Raw genomic sequence first — 23,750 nt, 5'->3', positions numbered from 1 at the left:
CCGCGCAGAGAGAGCGAGATGTTGCCTGCTGGAGCGTCACTCGTAAACTGCGCAATTATAATCCCCACATCATATTATAAGCATAATAATGTCTTTAAAAACAACAGTGTGTGTGCAACACGCCAAGTAATAAGCATAGTTACTATTACGTCGAGTAAAATAAGCATAGTTAAAATATATAATATTGCGTAATCATATTTAAATTATTAATAATATTTTTACAGGCCAATGAGTTAGCACCTTAGCGTTAAGTAATAAACATATTTAAAATTAATAATATTAATAAAATTATTACAAACATTGTGTAGTAACTGGCTCTCGGCCAATGTGTTCAAACGCCGTGCTGGAAGCCCCGCTCGTGCGACCAGGAATGTGTTTACCTGCTGGGTGACAGTGAAAGTGTTTACCACAGAGGAGCAAGGTCAAGCCATCGCTGCGTACAGGAAAGGAGCAAGCACAAGGAATATACAGAGGTGGAAATAAAATCCCCACGTCATATTATAAGCATAATATAGGCGCCATGTTGTATGCTTAAAACCCCCGCCATACCTATGCCGCCATGATGTAAGCTTAAAACACACACACACCCAAGTATGCCTAAAAGAAACCCCAGCCATAAGAGCTATGCCTAAACCGCCAAAATTAAATTTCCAATAGTCATATTTAAATTTGGAAAATAACCCGCCATGTTTAAATATCGAAAAGCAAATACCGCAACCCCACCACCTAGCGTATGTTTAAAACAAACACCACCATAAAAGCTATGACGAAATACCTGAGAGAAACATAACCCCAAAAAAGCGCCATACTAGCTATGTCTACCCCACCCCCACCACCACCAGTATGCTTAAAACAAACACCACCATAATAGCTATGACTAAATACCTGGGAGCAACATAACCTCAAAAAGGCACCATAACAGCTATGTCTACCACACCCCCACCACCAGTATGCTTAAAACAAACACCACCATACCAGCTATGACTAAAGAAACATAACCTCAAAAATCCCGCGCAGAGAGAGCAAGAAGTTGTCCGCTGGAGCGTCACTCATAAACTGCGCAATTATAACCCCACACACAATAGTATAAGCATAATAATGTCTTTAAAAAAATGCTTTAAGTAATAAGCATAATTAAAATATATAATATTAGGATAGCATAGTTAGGACCCCTGCAGTGAACACGTAGCGTTAAGTAAGTAAAAATAAAATATAGCTGCGGCAATATCGTCAGAAACAAATTACGTATGTTACCGAGGTAATAAAAAAAAATAGCAAATAAGCATACATAAAATAAAAACTCACCGGAACGCACCCCACCCACCCCGGCGATATGTAACAAATAAAAACGCAGACGAAAAGATATACTAAAAAATAGTAACACCTATGTACGCCGTGTAGAGTGCAATCCACACACCGCCATCTTTAATGTCACAGAGGAGAGCGAGAAACGTAACGTAAAAAACGCGTGAAGTAATAAGCATATTTAAATTTTATAATATTTTTACAGGCCAATGTGTTAAGCATTATAAACGCCGTGCTGGAAGCGTGCGCCGGCGACCAGGAATGTATTAAGAAACCCCTGCAGTTAACACGAAGCGTTAAGTAATTAAAAATAAAATGTAGCTGCGGCACGATCAATAAAAACAAACTACGTATGTCACCGAGGTAATAAAAAAAATAGCAAATAAGCATACATAAAAAAAACTCACCGGAACGCATCCCGCCCACCCCGGCGACTTGTAACAAATAAATATAAATAAACGTCGAACAAACGACCGTGTAGCCTGTTCGCGCACCGCAAATAAGCATACATAAAGGAAAAACTCACCGGAATGCACCCACTCCAACACGGCGACGTGTAATTAAAAATAAAAACGCAGGCGAAAAGATATATTAAAAATAGTAACACCTATATACGCCGTGTAGACAACCGACAGCGAATAACGATAAGTAAATTTATAAAATATATTACAAAGCGGGAGCGCACGTCTGTACTCCGTAGACGCACTCGGAAAACTGTTTTAAAATTCCCGGTGCGACGAAAAGAAAGTTTTGTTTGTCGACCCTGGCCCGCCGCGTGCTATAGTAGCTTGCAGGAGAGCCTAAGCGTGGAACACAATAAAAAAACGTACAGCCCAGTAATACATGAAACCGCCGAATGCATGTGACAAAAAAATTACCATAAATAACAAAAAAAAAAAAAAAAAACATTTAAAACATAACAAAAACAATCAAAATACACTCACAAACGCAATACAGCGCAATGCAGTGAAAACTCCCATGAAATAATAAAATCGCTTATTGAGACAGCATGATGCAAAGAGTAAAAATCCCTATACGTAAAATAAAACAAACGCGAAACTTTAAAAAAATCTATCTACGAGAACAATATTATAAAACTACCACACTCTCCAACACACCAAATGACATGGCCCGATAAATGTCAACACAAATAAATATCAATAACCATAAATACCTACATAATCAAAATATATTATTAAGCAACCGAAAAATACACCACAGCCCACATAAGGCCTCGCGAACGAACGGCACAACACCAGAGACAAAACATGCTATTCCCATTTGTTAAAAAGACGCACATACGAGTCTTTAGTGCTAGCCCAGCTAGTATACATTCATTAATAAATAAAATCGGTTATAGTATTATGTGTAGGCAATAAATAGGAAGTACAAAGCGATATAGCCACAAGACGTTATTAAAAATATAGTAATAAAGTGTATGTATAGCCAGTAAATAATATATATGTAAGTAAAACGTGTTATACCCTAAACTAAATACCTGCAGGTTTATACAGTCAAACTTTGTAGGAATATAAACATAAGTCGTTTTAACGGTCTGTGTAATACAAATGCTTATCATCAGCTCTGAGTAATTTGTCCTTCATATAAGTAAACTTAGCATGTTATTCTAATAAACTATGTATCATTATAAAATAGTTATACCATCGTTAATAAATAATCATACAAACAAACATTAACAGCTATCCATCCTTCCCTTTCACTCATGACATAGTGTGTGGTGTTCTAAATAAGGAGTGAAAGAATATCATATGAGTCATGTTGTAAATGCTTATAAGATTATTGTTAACTTTCCATCAAGGCTAGATAAAAAACAATCTCTATATATGGTAGATGAATAAACAGAGACCAACTATAGACTTCATACTAGTAAATAATAATTAAGGACATATCGGGGCAAATAAAACAAAATAACCTATATAAATACACCCAATAAGCATAGGAAGCTCTGGCGTTAATAACAAAACGTAAAATAAAAGGTTACTGGTTCAGGTAAGAATATATATTCTACTACTATGCATTCCATTAAGCATAAGAAGCACTATAATCCCATCCCGACGAAACCAGAATAGAACACACCAGTAATGTTTGTGAAAGAACACACGATGATATTCATATTAATAACCACTTAGCCAAAATCGTTTGCAGAATAACAGACATAGCAATTCCATGTCTTAAACACCACATCGCTTCGGCGATAGTCCAGAAAACACAAAAATTATATCTGCCTTCCCCAAGAGACCGCCACAGTCGCCTCGGCGAACCTCGTGAGGTCACCAGTAAGTAACTTTCACTTGCCGGAGGGCAGACGGTAATAACACACACGCAGCCGCCCCCGAAAACAAGCCTCCAACAAGAAAAAAATAATATATCAAAATATCTAAAACAACAAGGATGCCTTGCAAACTATTAATTACACCACCCATGCCTTTAAACTAAGTAACGTGAACGACGAAGCCCGACAACGACTTTCAAGTGACAAGGAGTAAAGAAGGAAATAATAATTAAATGTGGTGTACGAATACTCATTGCCCACCAACTATATACTACCTACTAGTGCTAATCCATGTATTGCCAGACATAAAATATCTTTACATTAAAATAAACATAGTGTCAGGATAATACTAATAATAAGTATTGAAGTAACTGAAGCGTGTACACAAACAAAACTGTATAATTCTCATCATAAACGTTCCTTGAAATTCTACCATCACATATATAATCCTTTAATATTATCATAATATAGTTACCAAAAATAACAAGTCAACTCGAAAAAACCAAAACAACCCCTACAGGCATATTGCAACCTACATCGAAACGATCATAAGACTCAAACCCAGACACTTCATAAACCCACAGAGATGGTCAGGAGAAATTACATTTCATATACTACAGATGCTGTACTAAAAAGACACATGTATGCCAATAAGAACAGGTGTAACCGCCATAACTGAAAGTATTATATAAAAGAAACAATACAATAAATATCACAGCCTCAAAAAAACATAAGACAGGAGAATGAACCAAAAGAGAAATTTCAAAAGTCTAAACTGAACAGAAAATTAGGTAAATATTGACGTATACACATGAGAGTACAATTAAGTATAAATATATATTTAAAAAAATACACTACCTAGCGTAAAAAAAAACGCATTCAGAAAGATCAGACATCGCTTCCCCAACACAAAATGTTCGATGGTAATAGTCACAATCCCTAATAACATACATGTGAAATAGAAAGAGTTAAAGACACAGACTTTAAAAAGAGAATCACTCGTTAAAGACGTGTAAAAGTTAAAGGACTAAGCTAAATGAATATAATGAAGCGTGCGACAAAACACGTTTCCTATACTAAATGTCACATCCCAAATAAATTAAATTCATTATTTAAAAGAAAAAGGTTATTTTTTTGTTCACCTAACCGAAATCCAAGTTTAAAAACCCATATAGAAGAGAGATTCCGCATTATAATTAAGTATATTGAAAGGAATTGCGAACTCTTGTTCGCACAAATCATTTTAATTATGTATGTTCGCACACAAGTTGAGAAAAAATGGATTAGTGTAAGAAATTTGATGTTTGCTCAAGTGCTATGTAGTGACAAGAAACGATAAATACGGAATTATGTATATTTAGATACCAACCATACAATTATAACAATTTAAATACGAAACATATAAAAAAATCCTCGGGTATGTCGTATATCCAGAACCATACTGTCACCACTAGTTGCCTGTACACATAATGAAGTAATAATAATAAAACATCCAGTGGTTACAAACATAAATATTACAAAAATATGCACTTAACAATGACTTAGGTTATCCAGAAGCATATAGATATAAATATACAATTAAAAAGCAAACCAAATTACCAATAAAATGGAATCACTTCAAAAAAGTAAACAAAGTTCAGACATTTCAAACACAGAAAGGTGAAAAAAACGCAAATAGATCAGTAAGATGAAGCTTCAAAGACCAATTCCCTCGCGGATGAAGGATGATAATCATTGCAGTAGCACACATTGTCCCACATATGTATCGAAACACAAGGTTAGATCGTAACACACACACACACACACACACACACACGACTTCCAGGATGTTTCCACCATCATATTTGGAACCTTTATACTTATTTTAAATCTAAATTTACATTGATTAACAACGAGAACTGTAATATATAAACAACAGCACCGATAGTAGCTAAACACAACACACTTAATAGAATATTCTCCATCACTTTCACAAACCCATATAAAGACCTTAAACTCTGCCGGCCACCGCAGCCCAGCACGAGTTGCCAGACGTGTCCTTCACAGACAGAAGGGGTTGCCATTGCGCAACCAATATGTAATTATTGTAAAAGACGCATCTAAAAAAAAATCAAACATGTACGTTAAACCAGACTAGCAATCTCATAGTTTAAGTGAAAACAGGCCGGAAGACAACATAGTAACATAACATTAGCTATTCCTAAACCTTAAATACATACAATGTAAGAAATCGCACTAGCCAACTTAACACTCATATTCCACAAAACATAAGTTCACCGAGATACAATGACACACGAATATATGCATGAATGATAGATAAATACTATACAAGACACAAAGTTCAAAACATATTTATCAAAGTACCCTTTCAATACTAACCCAATGAAGCAGAAAATTCCATTGCATACCAAGCATTGTATATGAAAGTAAGCACATATCACAATTGAACTAGAAAAAATAAATATAAAAAAAAGCTAGCGAACACACAGACAAATATTCATCATAGCACCATTGGGTGGAAAGAAGATAGTACCATCAATTTCATCTCTACAGCCACATGCATTAAGAATATATATATATATATATATATATATATATATATATATATATATATATATATATATATATATATTAACCTCACAGGAATCTTTTAGTGTATAATCGTTGTGTAGCAAAATTAGGAGGGTAAAATTACAATGTATTTAAAAAATAAATCTAATTACAACTATTAAAAAGTATGTGCGCTAACTCACAATTGTAAAACCATTAATGAAAAACCTACAAAACCTCTCTCTTCATATCTCTCCCTCTTTCTCTCTCTCTCTCTTTCTCTCTCTCTCTCTCTTTATCTCTCTTATTCGCTCTATATACTGGTTGCGAAATTCCACGATTGATACAATTAACTTAGAGATAACCCCCACACCGATGCATTGTAACGTCAACTACATTCCGCTTTTGAGAGGGAAACGAGAGCAACTCGAGAACACTCGCAGGCTCACAGCAACGTCCGCCACATTTACACAGAACTAACCACTCGTACCCACCGGATGGGATACGAACCCCGAGCAAAAGGCAAATACCTCCGCTTAAACACAATAACAAGTGATCTAAATATAGAACGATAGTGCTAACGCGAGCAAACACATTGGTTAAAAACTTTTTAGAGTAATGGAAGCAATACGCTCTTCAATTCTATGTGTTAACTCTGGAAAATCATTACGTAGCGGCGGCAATATTTTACAACATCTTTTATAAAGAACCCTAAAGGAAAAAAATCTCAAAGTAAACGATGAAAACAAAAAAAAAAAAAGTAGTATTTGTCGGTCGATGGTAGTGAAATAATGTGAGATAAACCATTAAAATTATGTTAAATAAATATATTAATATTTACTATAAAATGAATCCACGTATAACCATAAGTTTTTGATAATAAATCAACAAATCAACATAGATTTAAATTAATTAAAAAGTTTTAATAATAAATTCTTAAATAAATTTATTTCCTTTAACAAATTAACATATAGGTTTCAATTAATTAAAAAAAAATAGTTTAATGCGAATTTCACCAACGTTTCGGTCGACATTGCAGTCGCCATCATCAGGAAGCAATTATCTACAAAGTAGTTGTAATAATAAATTCTTAAAACAAATTTATTTCCTTTAAAAAATTAACATATAGGGTTCAATTAATTAAAAAAAATAGTTTAATAATAAATTTTAAAATCTATTCATTTTTTTATTATAAAAGGACTCTGCTTTTAACCATTAGTTTTTGATAATTTTCAACAAATAAACATAAATGTATAAATAAACAGAAATTTAATTATTAAAAAAATTAATTCATAACAATATTCTTAAAAAAAAATTTTGGGGTTATAATTGCGCAGTTTATGAGTGACGCTCCAGCGGACAACTTCTTGCTCTCTCTGCGCGGGATTTTTGAGGTTATGTTTCTTTAGTCATAGCTGGTATGGTGGTGTTTGTTTTAAGCATACTGGTGGTGGGGGTGTGGTAGACATAGCTGTTATGGTGCCTTTTTGAGGTTATGTTGCTCCCAGGTATTTAGTCATAGCTATTATGGTGGTGTTTGTTTTAAGCATACTGGTGGTGGTGGGGGTGGGGTAGACATAGCTAGTATGGCGCTTTTTTGGGGTTATGTTTCTCTCAGGTATTTCGTCATAGCTTTTATGGTGGTGTTTGTTTTAAACATACGCTAGGTGGTGGGGTTGCGGTATTTGCTTTTCGATATTTAAACATGGCGGGTTATTTTCCAAATTTAAATATGACTATTGGAAATTTAATTTTGGCGGTTTAGGCATAGCTCTTATGGCTGGGGTTTCTTTTAGGCATACTTGGGTGTGTGTGTGTTTTAAGCTTACATCATGGCGGCATAGGTATGGCGGGGGTTTTAAGCATACAACATGGCGCCTATATTATGCTTATAATATGACGTGGGGATTTTATTTCCACCTCTGTATATTCCTTGTGCTTGCTGCTTTCCTGTACGCAGCGATGGCTTGACCTTGCTCCTCTGTGGTAAACACTTTCACTGTCACCCAGCAGGTAAACACATTCCTGGTCGCACGAGCGGGGCTTCCAGCACGGCGTTTGAACACATTGGCCGAGAGCCAGTTACTACACAATGTTTGTAATAATTTTATTAATATTATTAATTTTAAATATGTTTATTACTTAACGCTAAGGTGCTAACTCATTGGCCTGTAAAAATATTATTAATAATTTAAATATGATTACGCAATATTATATATTTTAACTATGCTTATTTTACTCGACGTAATAGTAACTATGCTTATTACTTGGCGTGTTGCACACACACTGTTGTTTTTAAAGACATTATTATGCTTATAATATGATGTGGGGATTATAATTGCGCAGTTTACGAGTGACGCTCCAGCAGGCAACATCTCGCTCTCTCTGCGCGGGATTTTGAGGTTATGTTTGTTTTAGTCATAGCTGGTATTGCGGGGCTTTTAAACATGGTGGTTATTTTCGAAAGTTACCCGTTTAGGCATAGCTAGTATGATTGTATTTTTTTTTTAATTTAAGCATAGTGATATTTTATTTCTTTTCGAAATTTAGATATGGCGATTAAGCATACTCGGAGTGGGGGGTTGTAGACGTTTATTTTCGAATGCAACATGGCGGGTTAAGCATATTTAGATATGACGGTTGTGGAGTGGTGGGGGGTTTATAGACATATTTTTTTAAGACATGGCAGTTAAGTATAATGGTGGGGGGGTTTGCTTTAAGCATACATCATGGCGTCAATTGTTTTAAGCATACAACATGGCGGCGGTTGTGGAGTGGCGGGGCTTTTGACATTTAAACATGGCGGTTTAAGCATACAATATGGCAGGTATTTTAAGCATAGCGGTTTAGGCATAGCTAGTATGGCGGGGGTTTCTTGCATATTTTTTTAAACAATATGGCGGTTGTGGAGTGGTGGGGGTCTATAGGCATAGCAGTATTTTATTTATTTTCGAATACAACATGGCGGGTTAAGCATATTTTAATATGGCGGTTGTGGAGTGGTGGGGTCTATAGGCATACTTTTTTAAAATATGGCGGTTTGGCGTAATGGCGGTTGTGGGGTGGGGGTTTTGCTTTTAAAGACATAGCTTCTTTTAGGCATAGCTTCTTTAAAGTATATGTTCGTTATTTAATTCCCCATACTTCATCAGGTCCCGTGGTCTAGTGGTCAAGGCGCACGCCTCGTAACCACGACGTTGGTGCGTCCCCGGGATCGAATCCACCCAGTGCCCAGGTTTTTTTGTATACAATTCCCGCCTTCGGAGCGACGGTGGCGCGCTCCGGTAACTAAAGGCTGAACTAAGATGGCGGCCTACCGGCGCGCCCTGGTAACCAATGTCAACAACAATGGCGGCGCCCAGTGGCGGCGACGGTGGCGCGCCCTGGTAACCAATGTCAACAACAATGGCGGCCCCCACGTGACAAGATGGCGGCGCCCATGGGGGTACTGGCGCTGTGTTTACATTTCAATGTTTACATCGGTCCCAGTACCCCTACGCTCTCCCTACTAAACATGAGCCTGAAAAAAGTACAAAACTTTTTTTACAAAAAAAAATTTAGTTCACACACAGGTAATAATACATTTTGTACAAACATTTAAACTTAGGCATTCTGTTTAATGACTTACAAATTAGATTAAAGTTATCATCTTATATTTCTACCACCTCAAATAGGTAAGCTAAAAAAATTTAATTTACGTACACTGGAAGTCATTAAACAGAATACTTAAGTTTTAATTTTTTTGCAAAATATGTAACATGTGTGTAAACTAATTTTGTTTTGTAAAATATTTATTTGCACTTTTTTTCACATTTGTGCAAAGTTTGTTTTCAGCGACAGTGACATCTGGCATGATTAATGCATTTATTGTGAATAATCCAAGTATAAAAAATATCAATTGATCAGATGAAGCTTTAAGAAAAAAAAATATATACATTTAAAGGTAAATGAAGTAAACACAACAAAAAAACTGTCAAAGCTTATAAAAACAATTTCACAAGAGCTCAAAATAAATTATAATAATCTAGGGATGGGGCGAATCCTGATTTCCTCGAATCAGAATCCTAACTCAAATCCTAGACTGGAATTGCCGAATCTCGAACCCAAACCCGAATCTTTTAACAGATGATGTCCACATATCTAATGTAAGTGAGATGTATTCTGCTTGCACTAAAAGTCCCTTGACTTTATCACATGTAGTTTGGTACATTTCTGGTATAGCCTAAGTGTATATAAAGACAAAAATTTTTTCTTGAGAAATTTAAGTTTTAGTACAGATTAGCGGTTAGGATTTTTTCTATAAATAACTAGAGGTCTGCGAGCCTAAGAATTTTACTTCGAGCCGAGCTCGAGCTTTTGTGGTATAGTTACACTTTTGGGAAATTATTTTTATCCTAAACTTGGTATAATGTTTGAATAAAGTATTAAAATGAAGTGGGCTTATTAATTTTGGGTAACTATTTACAGTGTGTGTTTACATTTTGCACTGCTAGAAAAAAAAAAACATTTTTTTCCCATTGAATCTTACCTGTTTCCATTGGTTCATTAGTAACTGATTTCATCCAACCAACATAACCAAGTATATGTTTGTGTAAATGTAACATATCTTTGGAAAAATTTCATCCTTGTCAAGTTTTCTGGAGTCCTTACTGAGCTTCAACAAACTTAGCACCAAAAATCATGTTGTTTGAAAAGTACATTCACATTGTTTCAACATTTCCACTTTTCCTCACAATAATTCTGAGATTGTCACAGAGTATTAAATTCTGTTCTTTAATCTATCATGCAGAACAATAATTTGTTCTGCACGTTCAGGAGTTAAATTAGCTCTACGATTGGAGATAGTGTTTCCAGCAGAAGATAAGCGTCTCTCGCTGGCAACCAGCGTGGCTGGAATGCTTTAGTAAAATTGCTTAACCTCAAAATTAGTGTTATAAATATCTGTAACTGGTCATTAAAGTTTAATCAATTGAAAGTAATAAAAATAAAAGCATTTTACTTAATTCAATTTACACTTGCAAAAAAACATACACACAATAAACCTACATGGAAATTAAAGTCTTTTTCAATATCCTGAAGTCTGAAATATGTTTACTCATGTCATCAAATGTAGAGCTGTACTGAAGAAGCCGATTTTGCCAATATTTAGTTGAATCGGCATTTGTGCCGACTTCCGATACAGTACGCTCGTTAATTTTTAGCCGATATTACTGAAAAACGAAAGACTGCCATAACCTAAAAATCCACGAGTACCATTCTCACTTTTCGTAGTAGTACTGCATTCTTTCAGATCGCATTATTTCTTTGCAACTTGTGCAAACCGTACATAAGTTTAACATCCTTTTTTTTCCAACAATGTTCTATAATTTAATATGTCATAAATAAATAATACATTACTATCACGGTAAATATACATCTCGGTTGTTACGGTAACTATAGTGCAAATATGGTAGATATCATGCTTCTGTAGTAATTATTGTATTCTACAAAGAATCTTGTTCTTTTTATGGTAATTATCTTAAAATAACTATTGGGTTTGTAGGTACTGTAGTTATGGTACATAAGCCATATTTCTTCGTATGTTGTTGTTCATTTGTCATTTCTTCATATTTACGTGCGCCATTATTTGAGACAGGAAGTTTCAGAAAAAATTTTAACGGACTTTATATCACACATTTAAAGGCGTAAATGATGAGACCTCAGTCAATTTAAACGCTTTATACGGAAAAACCTACCATGCGGGACCTTGTAAGCGAGTTTTACTGTATTTTTTTTTCTCCGTAAATAGTAAAAAACCGAATCCTTTGACGAATCCTATATCAGACCTGCCGAAGCTTCCAATCCCTAGGATTCGGCGTATTCTGCGGATATTGGATTCGATCGCCCCATCCCTATAATAATCAGTTTTGATGGTATATCTCAGATATATTTGTTGATGGTGAACTGCAATGGCTAAACAAATACTAAAATAATTCATTCATATGTTGGTATGATGGGGGAGGAGGGAGGGGTGGGTAGAAATCAATAACTGTAATATTTTCAAATAATTTTGTTAAAATTTTTTGTATTAAACTTTTTTTTGCCCTAGTGTCATTCAGAAGGGCAGTAAAATATTAAGTTGAGTGAGATGGCACACTGGTAGCACTATCCTTGGATTCCAGAGGACTTGGAATGGCATCCCGTCCAGCCATTGTGATTTCAGTTTTCCATGGTTTCCCTAAATCAGGTACTCTAGGCAGATGCTGGTAAGGTTCCTTACTACAGACCATAGCTAATTCCTTTCCAATATCCCGGTTTCATATAGTCGTGTGATAATTGTCTCTAATGAGTAATGACCTTGCTGTGGATGAGATACTAACACTTTCTGTCCATGCTCGGGCTCAGCTCGGGCACCACTTGAGCAGACATTTCCATGGAGTGAAACGTGTTTGCGCGAGCGGGCAACAAGCACGGAATGTCGCAGACGTTTTCCACAGCCATCCGCTCTTTCGGTTGCCGCTAGATGATACGTGCAGTATTGCTTTAGTGTGAAACTGCATCGCGCTTGGGAATTACCACATTTTTTGCTGCGGTTGAAATGGTGAAAGTGAAGATCTTCATGAAAAGTTTAATAAGAATAATATTATGCTTCTTCGGGCTCAGTAGTTGACTGCTGCAGTTCAGATTCCTTGCGTGAACCAAAGTCTGAATATTTAAAAACATCAGGTTAATCAAAACTCAAAAATTTACTAAATGTGCTTGAAATATCTTGTACTTAAATCTGATCATGTATCCAATTTGCGCTAGTATTATCACAACTTATTTATATTACAAAAAGAAGGAAACCGAAGAACAGAATGTAAAGCCAGCAGTGATAAGTGCAAAGAAAGAAACTTGCCGGTGGTACAAAGACTGGTTTTACTTCGTTCATGCCAGAATGCTTCCAAATGTTAAATAAAAAGTCAAAATTTATATAAACATGACTAACTAAAAATTATTTCACTAGAAGTATTTTATATTGTGATTATTTTGAAATGTGTAGTAATACTTATAAAAATCAAACAAATTGGATTTTTTAAACAAAATTTCATTACATGCACCTAATACAGTCAAATGTGTATAAGAAATTTTTTCTTTCGTAAAACAATGTTAACTATAACAATTATAAAATCTGTAAACATAAAAATATAATGGATAAAATTTAGTTTTCTACAAATCCTGTTTTTTTTTAAAATTCGTAAATTTGTATAAAATATAAAATTCTTCATGCATGTCAAAATATTTTTGAATCATAATGAAAAATATAGTGATTTCTTTTTCTTCAATTTCACAGGATTCACAAAAAAATTAATGCAAATATAGTAAATTAAAATTATATAAAATGGGTAACAAATGTGTAAAATACAAGAAAATACAAAATATGACCATACATTTTCTGAGATTTGCAAAGTTTTAAGTTTCAAAATTGTTTTGTTGATCCTAGTGATTATATACATAAAAGACTATTTCTAATATTATATCACACATTTTTTTACTGCATGAAAAATTCATGCATGTACTATTTACAGAAAACAAATCCAAACCTCACAATGAATCTTCTTGGCTTCATAAATGTTAGTCTTTTCATTTAATTTTTTTTTTTTTGTGAATGAGTTCCTAAAGGTGTGTCTCTATTGGTTACAAATCAACTAAAAAATTATTTGGTCTGAAATGTCGAAGGGATATCAAATTATTCATGAATATAATATTGTTTTTTTTTTTTTTTTTTTTTTCCAATCACTCACAGAACCCTAATAAAAATATGTTTTAGGTAGCATTTAAGTTATTCAGATACAGCAAAGTGAAAAAACATTAAAAAAAAGGCTAGTATTCTGGGATTCAAACCACTAATACACTATGGACTCTAATGTGCTAAATACAACAGGAAAGTAAAAAAAAAAATCCTTCCAGCTTTGAACTGAAAATGAGAGAAATGAGGAAACGACTCATCCATAGTTATAAGTGAAGCTACAATTACTTACTGACGTGGGCAAAACAAGTAAAACTTAAGTTGAAATTGTTACACAATGATATCCTGATAAGAAAATTGTGAAAAATTTTAAGCTGCTAATGACAATACTTCTCCATTATCTCCCAGGAAACAATTACATAGACAAGAACACGAATAAATAGAGATGCATTAGTACTATGAAATGCATGCAGTCACTCTTGGCAATTTTGGTACCTTTCATTCTGCAAGAGGCACATTTTGTAGCATTCATTCTCAGAATTGCAGACTTTAAATTAGGCAATGGCTGGATGAAATGGTTTAAGGTTTGCAAGAACTGTGTGTGGTAAGTCTGCGAGTCTGCAGCAATGGATGATAGCAAAGTTCAAGCCAATACTTCAACAGTATAGTTGAGACTGTGTTTTTAAATTTTAAAATGGACAAATGGGTGTGTTCATCATCTTGTTGCCTAACAAACCATTGGTTATACATGGAAGAAACTCAGTAAAGAACATATCATTGTTCTGTTGTTCTGCAAAAAAAAAATCGTAAAGAATGGAGCTACAGTAGAACCCCGATTTAACGAAGTGCTATGGTTACCGAACATGTTTACTCTAAATCGATGTTTCGTTAAATCCGATTTACCGATTTTCAATGACCCCCGCACTCATAATCGCGTCCCTACCGTTTCCATATCGTAGACAGGGTCGACGCTGATATCTTGTGCTGCCGTGCTATCTCAGACTTCGTCAACTTTACATCTTCAACGTCTTTTAATCTCGCTCGTACGGCCCCCGGTTCGTACGTACACCTCGGTCGTGCATACAGATTTTCAGAAACCGTGAAAAATGAGGCATAAAATAAAAGTTTAAAAATATGTAAAGTGTAAGAAATACGTTAAAGTGTATTAAAATACAGTCGCAACCTGCAGCGATTATAACAAGTACGAGCTACATACACATTGCGTCACAGTAAAAAATAAAAAATAAAAAAATTGGCCGCAAATTGATGGAAAATTTCCGTCAATAGCGCGCCGTACGCGGAGAAAGGTCATTGTACTCGGTCAGCTGCTATTACGGCGCGGCGTAGCCGCCGGCTGACTCTCTTTGTTCGCTGAGCTGCGCAGCACTTATAAAAAACGTATTCCAAAAACTAAACACCGCGCACAAAGCTCTTACTGAGAATAATAAAGCTGTAGCAAACCGTATGTATTCGGTACCGAATAACAGGTGCGCCATCTAGTAACGACTAACGAAACGTTACACACGGCTGCATCTCGTTACTCGCATTTTTCGTATGTTTTACGCATGCGCGCGCATATTCGATGAATTTGCGTTACAAAGAACGATGTTTGATTATTAAGTAAAGTATAATTTGGAAATTCGTCGTCAAAGTTTTTTACTGTTTATTAAAGGTATTGTGTGTGTAGACAAAGTTTGAGATTGGAACAGAAACAACGTAAGAAAGTATTGTTTACAAATTAGAAATATGTTTTTATTATCGCGTATTTTCACGTTTTTTTGTTCTTATCTTAGAAGATATTGTATAAAAAAGCCGCTCTAATGAGATTTAATTGTTTCTTGGTTAACAAAAACTGTTAATTATCAAATATTGTTAATTGTTTATATTCTATTTATTATTATTTACGCGACGTCATACTGTACGCGTACGCAATACGACTCGATTATGTTGCTGCAACATAACATAGCATGTTATGCGGTATCAGAAGTAACGAGTAATGTAACGTGATACGATAGTAACGAGTACTAATTGTTATAGTAACGAATACATACGGGAACGCTTTTTTTCGTTACTTTTACACCTCTAGAGAATAATGATAATGGCGTATTGGTGTGACGTGGTCAAAAGTTGAAAAAACCTGGAGGATGGGAAAGGGAATATTTGGAAACGTGTGATTATTGGCTAGCACTGTTACTATGCGGGCGTGTTTGGAAGATAACGTGGTGAGTCAAGCCAGGCATAGAAGAGGGGGAGGGGGATGCGGACAAAGAAACCCTTCATGACGTCATGTGTCGCGGACAGTCTATCTATCCAGGCGCGCGCAATGGCACGCACCTACGCAATTCAGTTACAGCGCCCGCAGTTTTTAAGCAATTTGAACAACTTTTTTAATTTTTTCGTATTTGGACAGATGATGCAAAGGCACATATTAATATATAGTACCTCCATTCTATTACTGACACCACAAAGTGTAATTTTTAATAAGATTCCATTACTATTTACTTTCATTTTTTGGAAATCTATACTATTATTTTAATAAATTGGTGTTTTTTTTTTGATGGTTCCTGAAAACCTTTACGTTAAATCGCTGTTTTCGTTAAATCAGTGTTCGCAAAATCGGGGTTCTACTGTATTTTCCTTTGTTTTGTGTAAATTTCACATGGGAATTCAAAAACATTTAAAAATTCCCACATAGCTTAGAAGGAAAATGCACCTGCTTGAAATGCAACCAAAATTTTCCAAGACTCTAGACAAAATTTTATTAAATCATGTCATGCAAAAAAGGAGTGTTTTGACATCTGTAGAATAAAGCTGGAGCTAAAGAAGGGAACCTACCTAAAACTGTATTTTTTGGATGCCAAGCAATATCTAGTACAGTAGAACCCTGTTACAATAATGTTCCAGCTTATAATGTTTTCCTGTTTATAACATCGCATCTTTTAAGTCTCAACATGTTCCCCATAAGAACAATTTATTTATTTCCTGCATATAACATTTCCAAATAGTGCATTTCCTGCTTCCAACGTTTGCTTTCTGAAATTCATAAATGTAAAAAAAAAAAGTTTTAAAAACCTACCTATGCCAACACATTCCATCTGTGAAGTTTAACTCGTGAAAAAGATTACTTTACACTTTACGTACGTTTTTGTTTACAATCACTGCTATACCATCAATGCAGATTGTTAAAATAGGATTACAGTATATACAAAAAAATGTAAGTGTGCCAGAACACTAGGGCTACACGTTAGTGCTGGCTAACACTGTGTATTGGATTTATCAAAGGTCCATAATGTTCGCAGTTATGTGTCTGTTGGTCCCTTGCCTTGAAAAAAAAATATATCATTTCATTCCTTGCCATTTTAGTGTTTTCCAGGTGTACTTAAGTAGTCCTATAATATTTAAGTTTGCCAACTATTTCGTGATGGAAAAAAAAGGTTTTTTTTTATTGCTGATAAAGAGTTTAATTTATTTCATTAGAAGATAGGAATCCCAAAATTACATATTTTCAAGTGACCAAAGAATTGAAAAAAGGCAAACCCACTCTAAATGCCATCTCACGAATTGTGACAAAATTTTACAGAATCGAGGAAGTATTTCTTTATATACAAATAAAATAGAAGCTGGAGAGTGACGAAGTTGAAAAATTGTTAGCTTTGTTACGCAAATTCGAGCATAGAGTGCACACATCATTGGTTTCAACATTATATTAACAGTGGAACTTAGATGATACGTTCCCGTTTCATACATTTTCCAGTGTCATACGCCGATTAATTTCGGTCCCGCCGAAAGTACTATATTTACAATGGTTTACTTTCCCGGAACATACACTAATAAAATCATTAATTTCCCGTTTCATACGTTTTTACAAAGCGGAAAAGTCCAAAAATTCACAAATGTTTTTTTATATTCCTCCTTATAATCTACGTTTTAATGCTTTTATATTGAACGTCTATTGTTTATCTTTGCAACGTAAGAAAATAACTTTTATCACACCATAGATATGGATAGTATCAGGAAAACTGTGCACTTTGCTAGTAGCATCTATGGCCAGCACCGAAGCTAGACTAGTGGCGCAAACTAGCAATGATTATGAAAACGGTGCACGCTATTTATCAAGGCACAGATCTCATATTTTGTGCATTCATTAATATTTGAACTGAATTTACCCGTTTGTTATTGTTTTCTTACGATCAGATTGTTTTGTATTCTATGTTTTTAAAGTTAATATTTTATTTAAATTTTTCTGTTGCATATAGTTGTTTGTAAAAGCAAACAAACAAAAATTTCTGATTTTCCCCCCCAGAAATAGCCTTTTTTTTTTTTCTTTATTTCTAATTTAGGCTTGGTGATTTTTCCCCCCCTCCAAGAAAGGACTTCATAACATTTTGTAGGCCACTGTTTCTCATGTCAGCATTACTTGATTATATACTGTATTTTACAGTTCTGGTAGTTTTATAGTATGTATGTATAAAGATGAATTCATATCTTTCATTAATATAATGCAATTATTTACACATATGTATTTATATTTAATCTGACATTGTACTGGTATGCTAGATTGGAAAAAAAAATTATTATTGCCATTCCCTTTTCATACACTTTCCTGCATCATACACCATTTTTGTGGCCTCTGTTGAAAAGTGTATGACAGAGGTTCTACTGTATTTAAATATCTTGATGAGTCCATTGGTAAAAAGTTCAATCACTGAAAATAATGTTTTTTCCTTATGTCCCCTTAAAAAAATGTTATAAGAGGGTTCTACTGTAATGATCTCTTCATAAACGCTAGGCATGTGCAAATGTTAAATTTTCATTGTGAATTGAAGTGTGAAGCGAATAGTAACTATTAGTGTGAAGTAAAATTGAAAGCGAATAGTTGCATTTTTACAAGCAAAAAAATTGTCTAATTTTTTTTTTATCTGAACTCGCCAACCCCATTAATAAAGTGCCCCACATTAAAAAAGAATTGCAGCTTTAATCAGTTTTATTTAAAAAACATGAAAAACTATATTTAAAAAATCCTTATATTTAAAATTAAATTATAGTTTTAAAAACACGTATACCATCAAACAACATAAATTGAAGTACTGTTCTTTTGAGCTTTCAAAATATGTCCATTGTTATAAGCATAATGAACTCATTACTACACCGGGAAAAATTATTGAACTCCAATGTCCATTTGGGGTAAGAACAAAACACACAAAATTATTTTAAAATATACACACACAAAATACCATTTAAATCTATTAGTGTATAAAACATTTAAACACTTGGCTCTAGTTATGTTATAGCATGTCAGCAGTTTAGCTTTTATTTTAAGTTGGCATGTAAAAACACCAATTGCTCTACATGCTGAGGAAGCAAGTTTTGTCTTCGTGCTGAAACAACATTCCCAAGTGCTGAAAAGAGACACTCTGAATTAACTTGTGTGGCAGGAACCCCCAGATATTTAAGAACTGCTTTGGATAAATATCGGTACCCTGTACCTTCATTTTTCACGAATACAATGGATTCTCATGTATGCTGATGCGGGGTTCATTTAAGTACCGTCATACCTCTTCTTCTCCTTCCATCATAATGAAGCCGTTGGTGCAGAGCTGGGAATGCTATATTTAACTACTTTAACTACATGAATGGAACACGTTTTCATACTTTCAATTTCCGACAAAAGAATGGCTTCTGATTCCATTGTTGATAGAAGAACACCTTTAAATCTGGGATCTACCAACATTGCAGCATGCTGTAGAGGCTCTTACATGTAGTTTGGAAACCTTGACTTAAGGTTTTTATTAGGGATGGGGCGACCGAATCCAATATCCGCCGAATCCGCCGAATCCTAGGGATTCGAAGGTTCGGCGGGTCTGATATAGGATTCGACAAAGGATGCGGTTTTTTACTATTTACGGGAAAAAAATACGGTAAAACTTGCTTACGAGGTCCCGCATGGTAGGTTTTTCCGTATAAAGCGTTTAAATTGCCCGAGGTCTCAAAATTTACGCCATTAAATGTGTGATATAATGTCCGTTATAATTTTTTCTGAGACTTCCTGTCTCAAATAATGGCCCACGTAAATATGAAGAAAAGACAAATGAACAACAACATACGAAGAAATATGGATGATGTACCATAACTACAGTACAAACCCAATAGTTATTTTAAGATAATTACCATAAAAAGAACAAGATTCTTTGTAGAATACCATAATTACTACAGAAGCATGATAGCTACCATATTTGCACTATAGTTACCGTAACAACTGAGATGTATATTTACCGTGATAGTAATGTATTATTTATTTATGACATATTAAATTATAGAACATTGTTGGAAAAAAAAAGGATGTTAAACTTTGATATGTACGGTTGGCACATGTTGCTAAGAAATAATGCGATCTGAAAGAATGCAGTACTACTACGAAAAATGAAAATGGTACTCGTGGATTTTTAGGTTATAGCAGTCTCTTTGGTTTTTTCAGTAATATCGGCTAAAAATTAACGAGCGTACTGTATCGGAAGTCGGCAGAAATGCCGATTCAACTAAATATTGGCAAAATCGGATTCTTCAATACAGCTCTACATTTAATTATGAGTAAACATATTTCAGACTTCAGGATATTGAAAAAGACTTTAATTTCCATGTAGGTTTATTGTGTGTATGTTTTTTTGCAAGTGTAAATTCAATTAAGTAAAATGCTTTTATTTTTATTACTTTCAATTGATTAAACTTTAATGACCAGTTACAGATATTTATGACACTAATTTTGAGGTTAAGCAATTTTACTAAAGCATTCCAGCCAAGCAGGTTGCCAGCGAGAGACGCTTCTCTATCTCCAATCGTAGAGCTAATTTAACTCCTGAACGTGCAGAACAAATTATTGTTCTGCATGATAGATTAAAGAACAGAATTTAATACTCTGTGACAATCTCTCTCAGAATTATTGTGCTGAAAAGTGGAAATGTTGAAACAATGTGAATGTACTTTTCAAACATGATTTTTGGTGCTAAGTTTGTTGAAGCTCAGTAAGGACTCCAGAAAAATTGACAAGGAAGAAATTTTTCCGAAGATATGTTACATTTACACAAACATATACTTGGTTATGTTAGTTGGATGATATCAGTTACTAATGAACCAATGTAAACAGGTAAGAACAATGGAAAAAATGTTTTTTTTTTTCTAGCAGTGCAAAATGTAAACACACACTGTAAATAGTTACCCAAAATTAATAAGCCCACTTCATTTTAATACTTTATTCAAACATTATACTAAGTTTTAGATAAAAATAATTTCCCAAAAGTGTAACTGTACCACAAAAGCTCAAGCTCGGCTCAAAGTAAAATTCTTAGGCTCGCAGACCTCTAGCTTATTTATAGAAAAAATCCTAACCGCTAATCTGTACTAAAACTGAAATTGAAAATTTTTTTGTCTTTATATACACTTATACCAGAAATGTACCAAACTACATGTGATAAAGTCAAGGGACTTTTAGTGCAAGCAGAATACATCTCACTTACATTAGATATGTGGACATCATCTATTAAAAGATTCGGGTTTGGGTTCGAGATTCGGCAATTCCAGTCGAGGATTTGAGTTAGGATTCGGATTCGAGGAAATCAGGATTCGCCCCATCCCTAGTTTTTATGCAACGCTCTTGCAAGTGTCACTCCATCTTTTTTGGCAGCGATGTGCGATTCGAGGTTACAAAGAAGACAGTAAAGTACTGGAATGATCATAGACAATGTTGGGTAAGTGTTTCCACTCATTTCTTCTGTGACCTCTTGCTAGTGGTTGTAAAACTTGAACAAAGTTCTCAGCATGTTTCCATTCCACTGCGGTCAGCATGTCTGTATCACCAGAGTTCACGTGGTCGGCAACAAGAGCAGGTTTCATTTCCAGCAGTCTCTTGAGCATTTGGTATTCTGAGCACCAACGAGTATCAACATGCTGAATTACCTCTAGTTTAGGCATGTTCAACTTCTCCTGGAGTGTGTGTAGTCTTTTCCTAGCACGAGTGCTTCTTCGGTAATGACCAACTATACTCCTGGCCTTACTAAGAAGTGTGGTTGTACCTGGGCAATCACAAGGGCATTTGAACAATTGTTTGCATTTATCGCATTGTGCGGAACAATCGCCAACATATGTGCAAGAATTCCACATTGCACTACGTTTGTTTGTTTTTTGACGGTATTTCTTTAGATTGCGATGATCCCTCTGCGCCTTTATCCATTTATAATTTCGATTGACGAAATTAATAAGCTTGGTAGGCAACACAATGCTGTCAACTCTTTAAATAATCAACAAATCTTTAAATAATCAATTATGAAGTCACATTCGTGCGAAAGGTCGATCTTCCAAAGTCAACAGAAAATAAATTGCACGTGCGACGTAAAGACTTGAATGATACGAAGCTTAGTTTAATGCGAATAGTTTGCATCGTTTCAAAGTGTTATCGAATATTAAAAAAAAAATTCGAATTTGATTGTACTATGGAAGCTTCGCACATGCGACATGCCTAATAAACGCTGGCATTGGTGGCAGCTGCAGGAGCTCACCTGTTTCTGGACTCGCGATGTCTCCAGTAGGTCCTCCAGGTCCCGCATGAAGGAGCCCAGATGTGGAGCACAGCCCACCTTGTCGCTCTGCAAGAACGCCACTGCTCGGCCGAGGTACGACGACCGCTGATCCAGATTCAGCATGCTCCTGAAAAACACCAGGTGCTGCATTACTTGCAACAAAATTACATAAAAAAAAGTGAAAGTGAGGAATAACAAAATTTTCAAGGACAGGCTATGTTTTCAATTAATTGAAGATTAATTTCAACCTGAAAATAAGGTTAAGTTAAACAAAAATAAAATGTAGAGTAATACACACAATCTAGTATGTCAAAGTATTCCTAAGAGTCAAGTAAGACTAATTATATGGTTAAGGGTCATGGTGACCTAATATGGTTCTAATATTTTACTGTTGTTAATATTTTGTAATAGCTTCTGATGATTAATAAGTTTGATTGAAAAAACCCTTTTAAATATTTTTAAAAGTTTTCACATTGAATGCAAGGTTCATATTTTTTAAATGCATTCTTCAGTATTTTATTTACTTTTATTATTGTTTTATGCCTATTTTTTACATATTAATGTTTATTTGGAAGATATAATTTTGTTTCTATAATATTGTGTATTGTTTTGCAAGTTTTATCTTCAGGTCATATTATGTAACCTAATTACATAACTGTTACACAGAGTATGCACTCCACGCGATACTTATACGACTGTTGCATGAAGATGATGAAATGATACATTTAAAACAAACTGACAAGCTTAAACAATATTTTAATCCTTGTTTCCACATTTATCACCTGTGTATGTTGGTGTCTGTATCTGATACACTTTATAATATTATCTCTTTTTTGTGTGTGCATGATTTAAAAGGAATATACTCAAAACTGATAATAGCCTTTTTTGTTTGTAGAACTCCGGGAAAAGCAGTCTTTTTTAATATCTTTTTCTACACTCACATTACTTCCTCATAAAATACCATGCCCATGCCCAACATCAAGTTATCCAATGTCTTATGCAAAGGTAAACATTAATTTTGAACTTTCACTAGAGATAAAGCTGATCTCACCTTAAATAACATGTTGTTTAACACAATGAAAACTAAAGCACTTGCTTAAATTTCTATTTGTTTATAATTATCACCTACAGAACAAGTTTTACATTTCTGCTACCCTACTAAAGAAATACAAGTAAATAAATTGTAGTCAATTATCTTGTCTTATGTAAAGACACAACTAAATATCCCAACCAGAAAACTCTTCTCTCCCCCAACCATAAGCCTCCTTGGAAGGAAATACGTACAGTAGAACCCTGATTGTACATTAACGCTTTTTACATTAAC

At 34.6% G+C, this 23,750-nt stretch overlaps 1 protein-coding gene across 1 annotated transcript in view; it reads right to left on the bottom strand.

Moving 5' to 3' along the window:
• The window catches only part of LOC134527454 (nuclear pore complex protein Nup155), a 293,963-nt gene that overhangs the window by 52,723 nt on the left and 217,490 nt on the right, over positions 1-23,750 (bottom strand). The window contains exon 20 of the mRNA XM_063360147.1: positions 22,406-22,553. Coding sequence (XP_063216217.1) covers positions 22,406-22,553 — 148 coding nt within the window. The remainder of the gene's footprint in view (positions 1-22,405; positions 22,554-23,750) is intronic.

The sequence above is a fragment of the Bacillus rossius genome, chromosome 1 (assembly GCF_032445375.1).
Source record: "Bacillus rossius redtenbacheri isolate Brsri chromosome 1, Brsri_v3, whole genome shotgun sequence".
Classification (NCBI taxonomy): domain Eukaryota; kingdom Metazoa; phylum Arthropoda; class Insecta; order Phasmatodea; family Bacillidae; genus Bacillus; species Bacillus rossius.
This window is presented reverse-complemented; position numbering and strand designations above follow the sequence as displayed.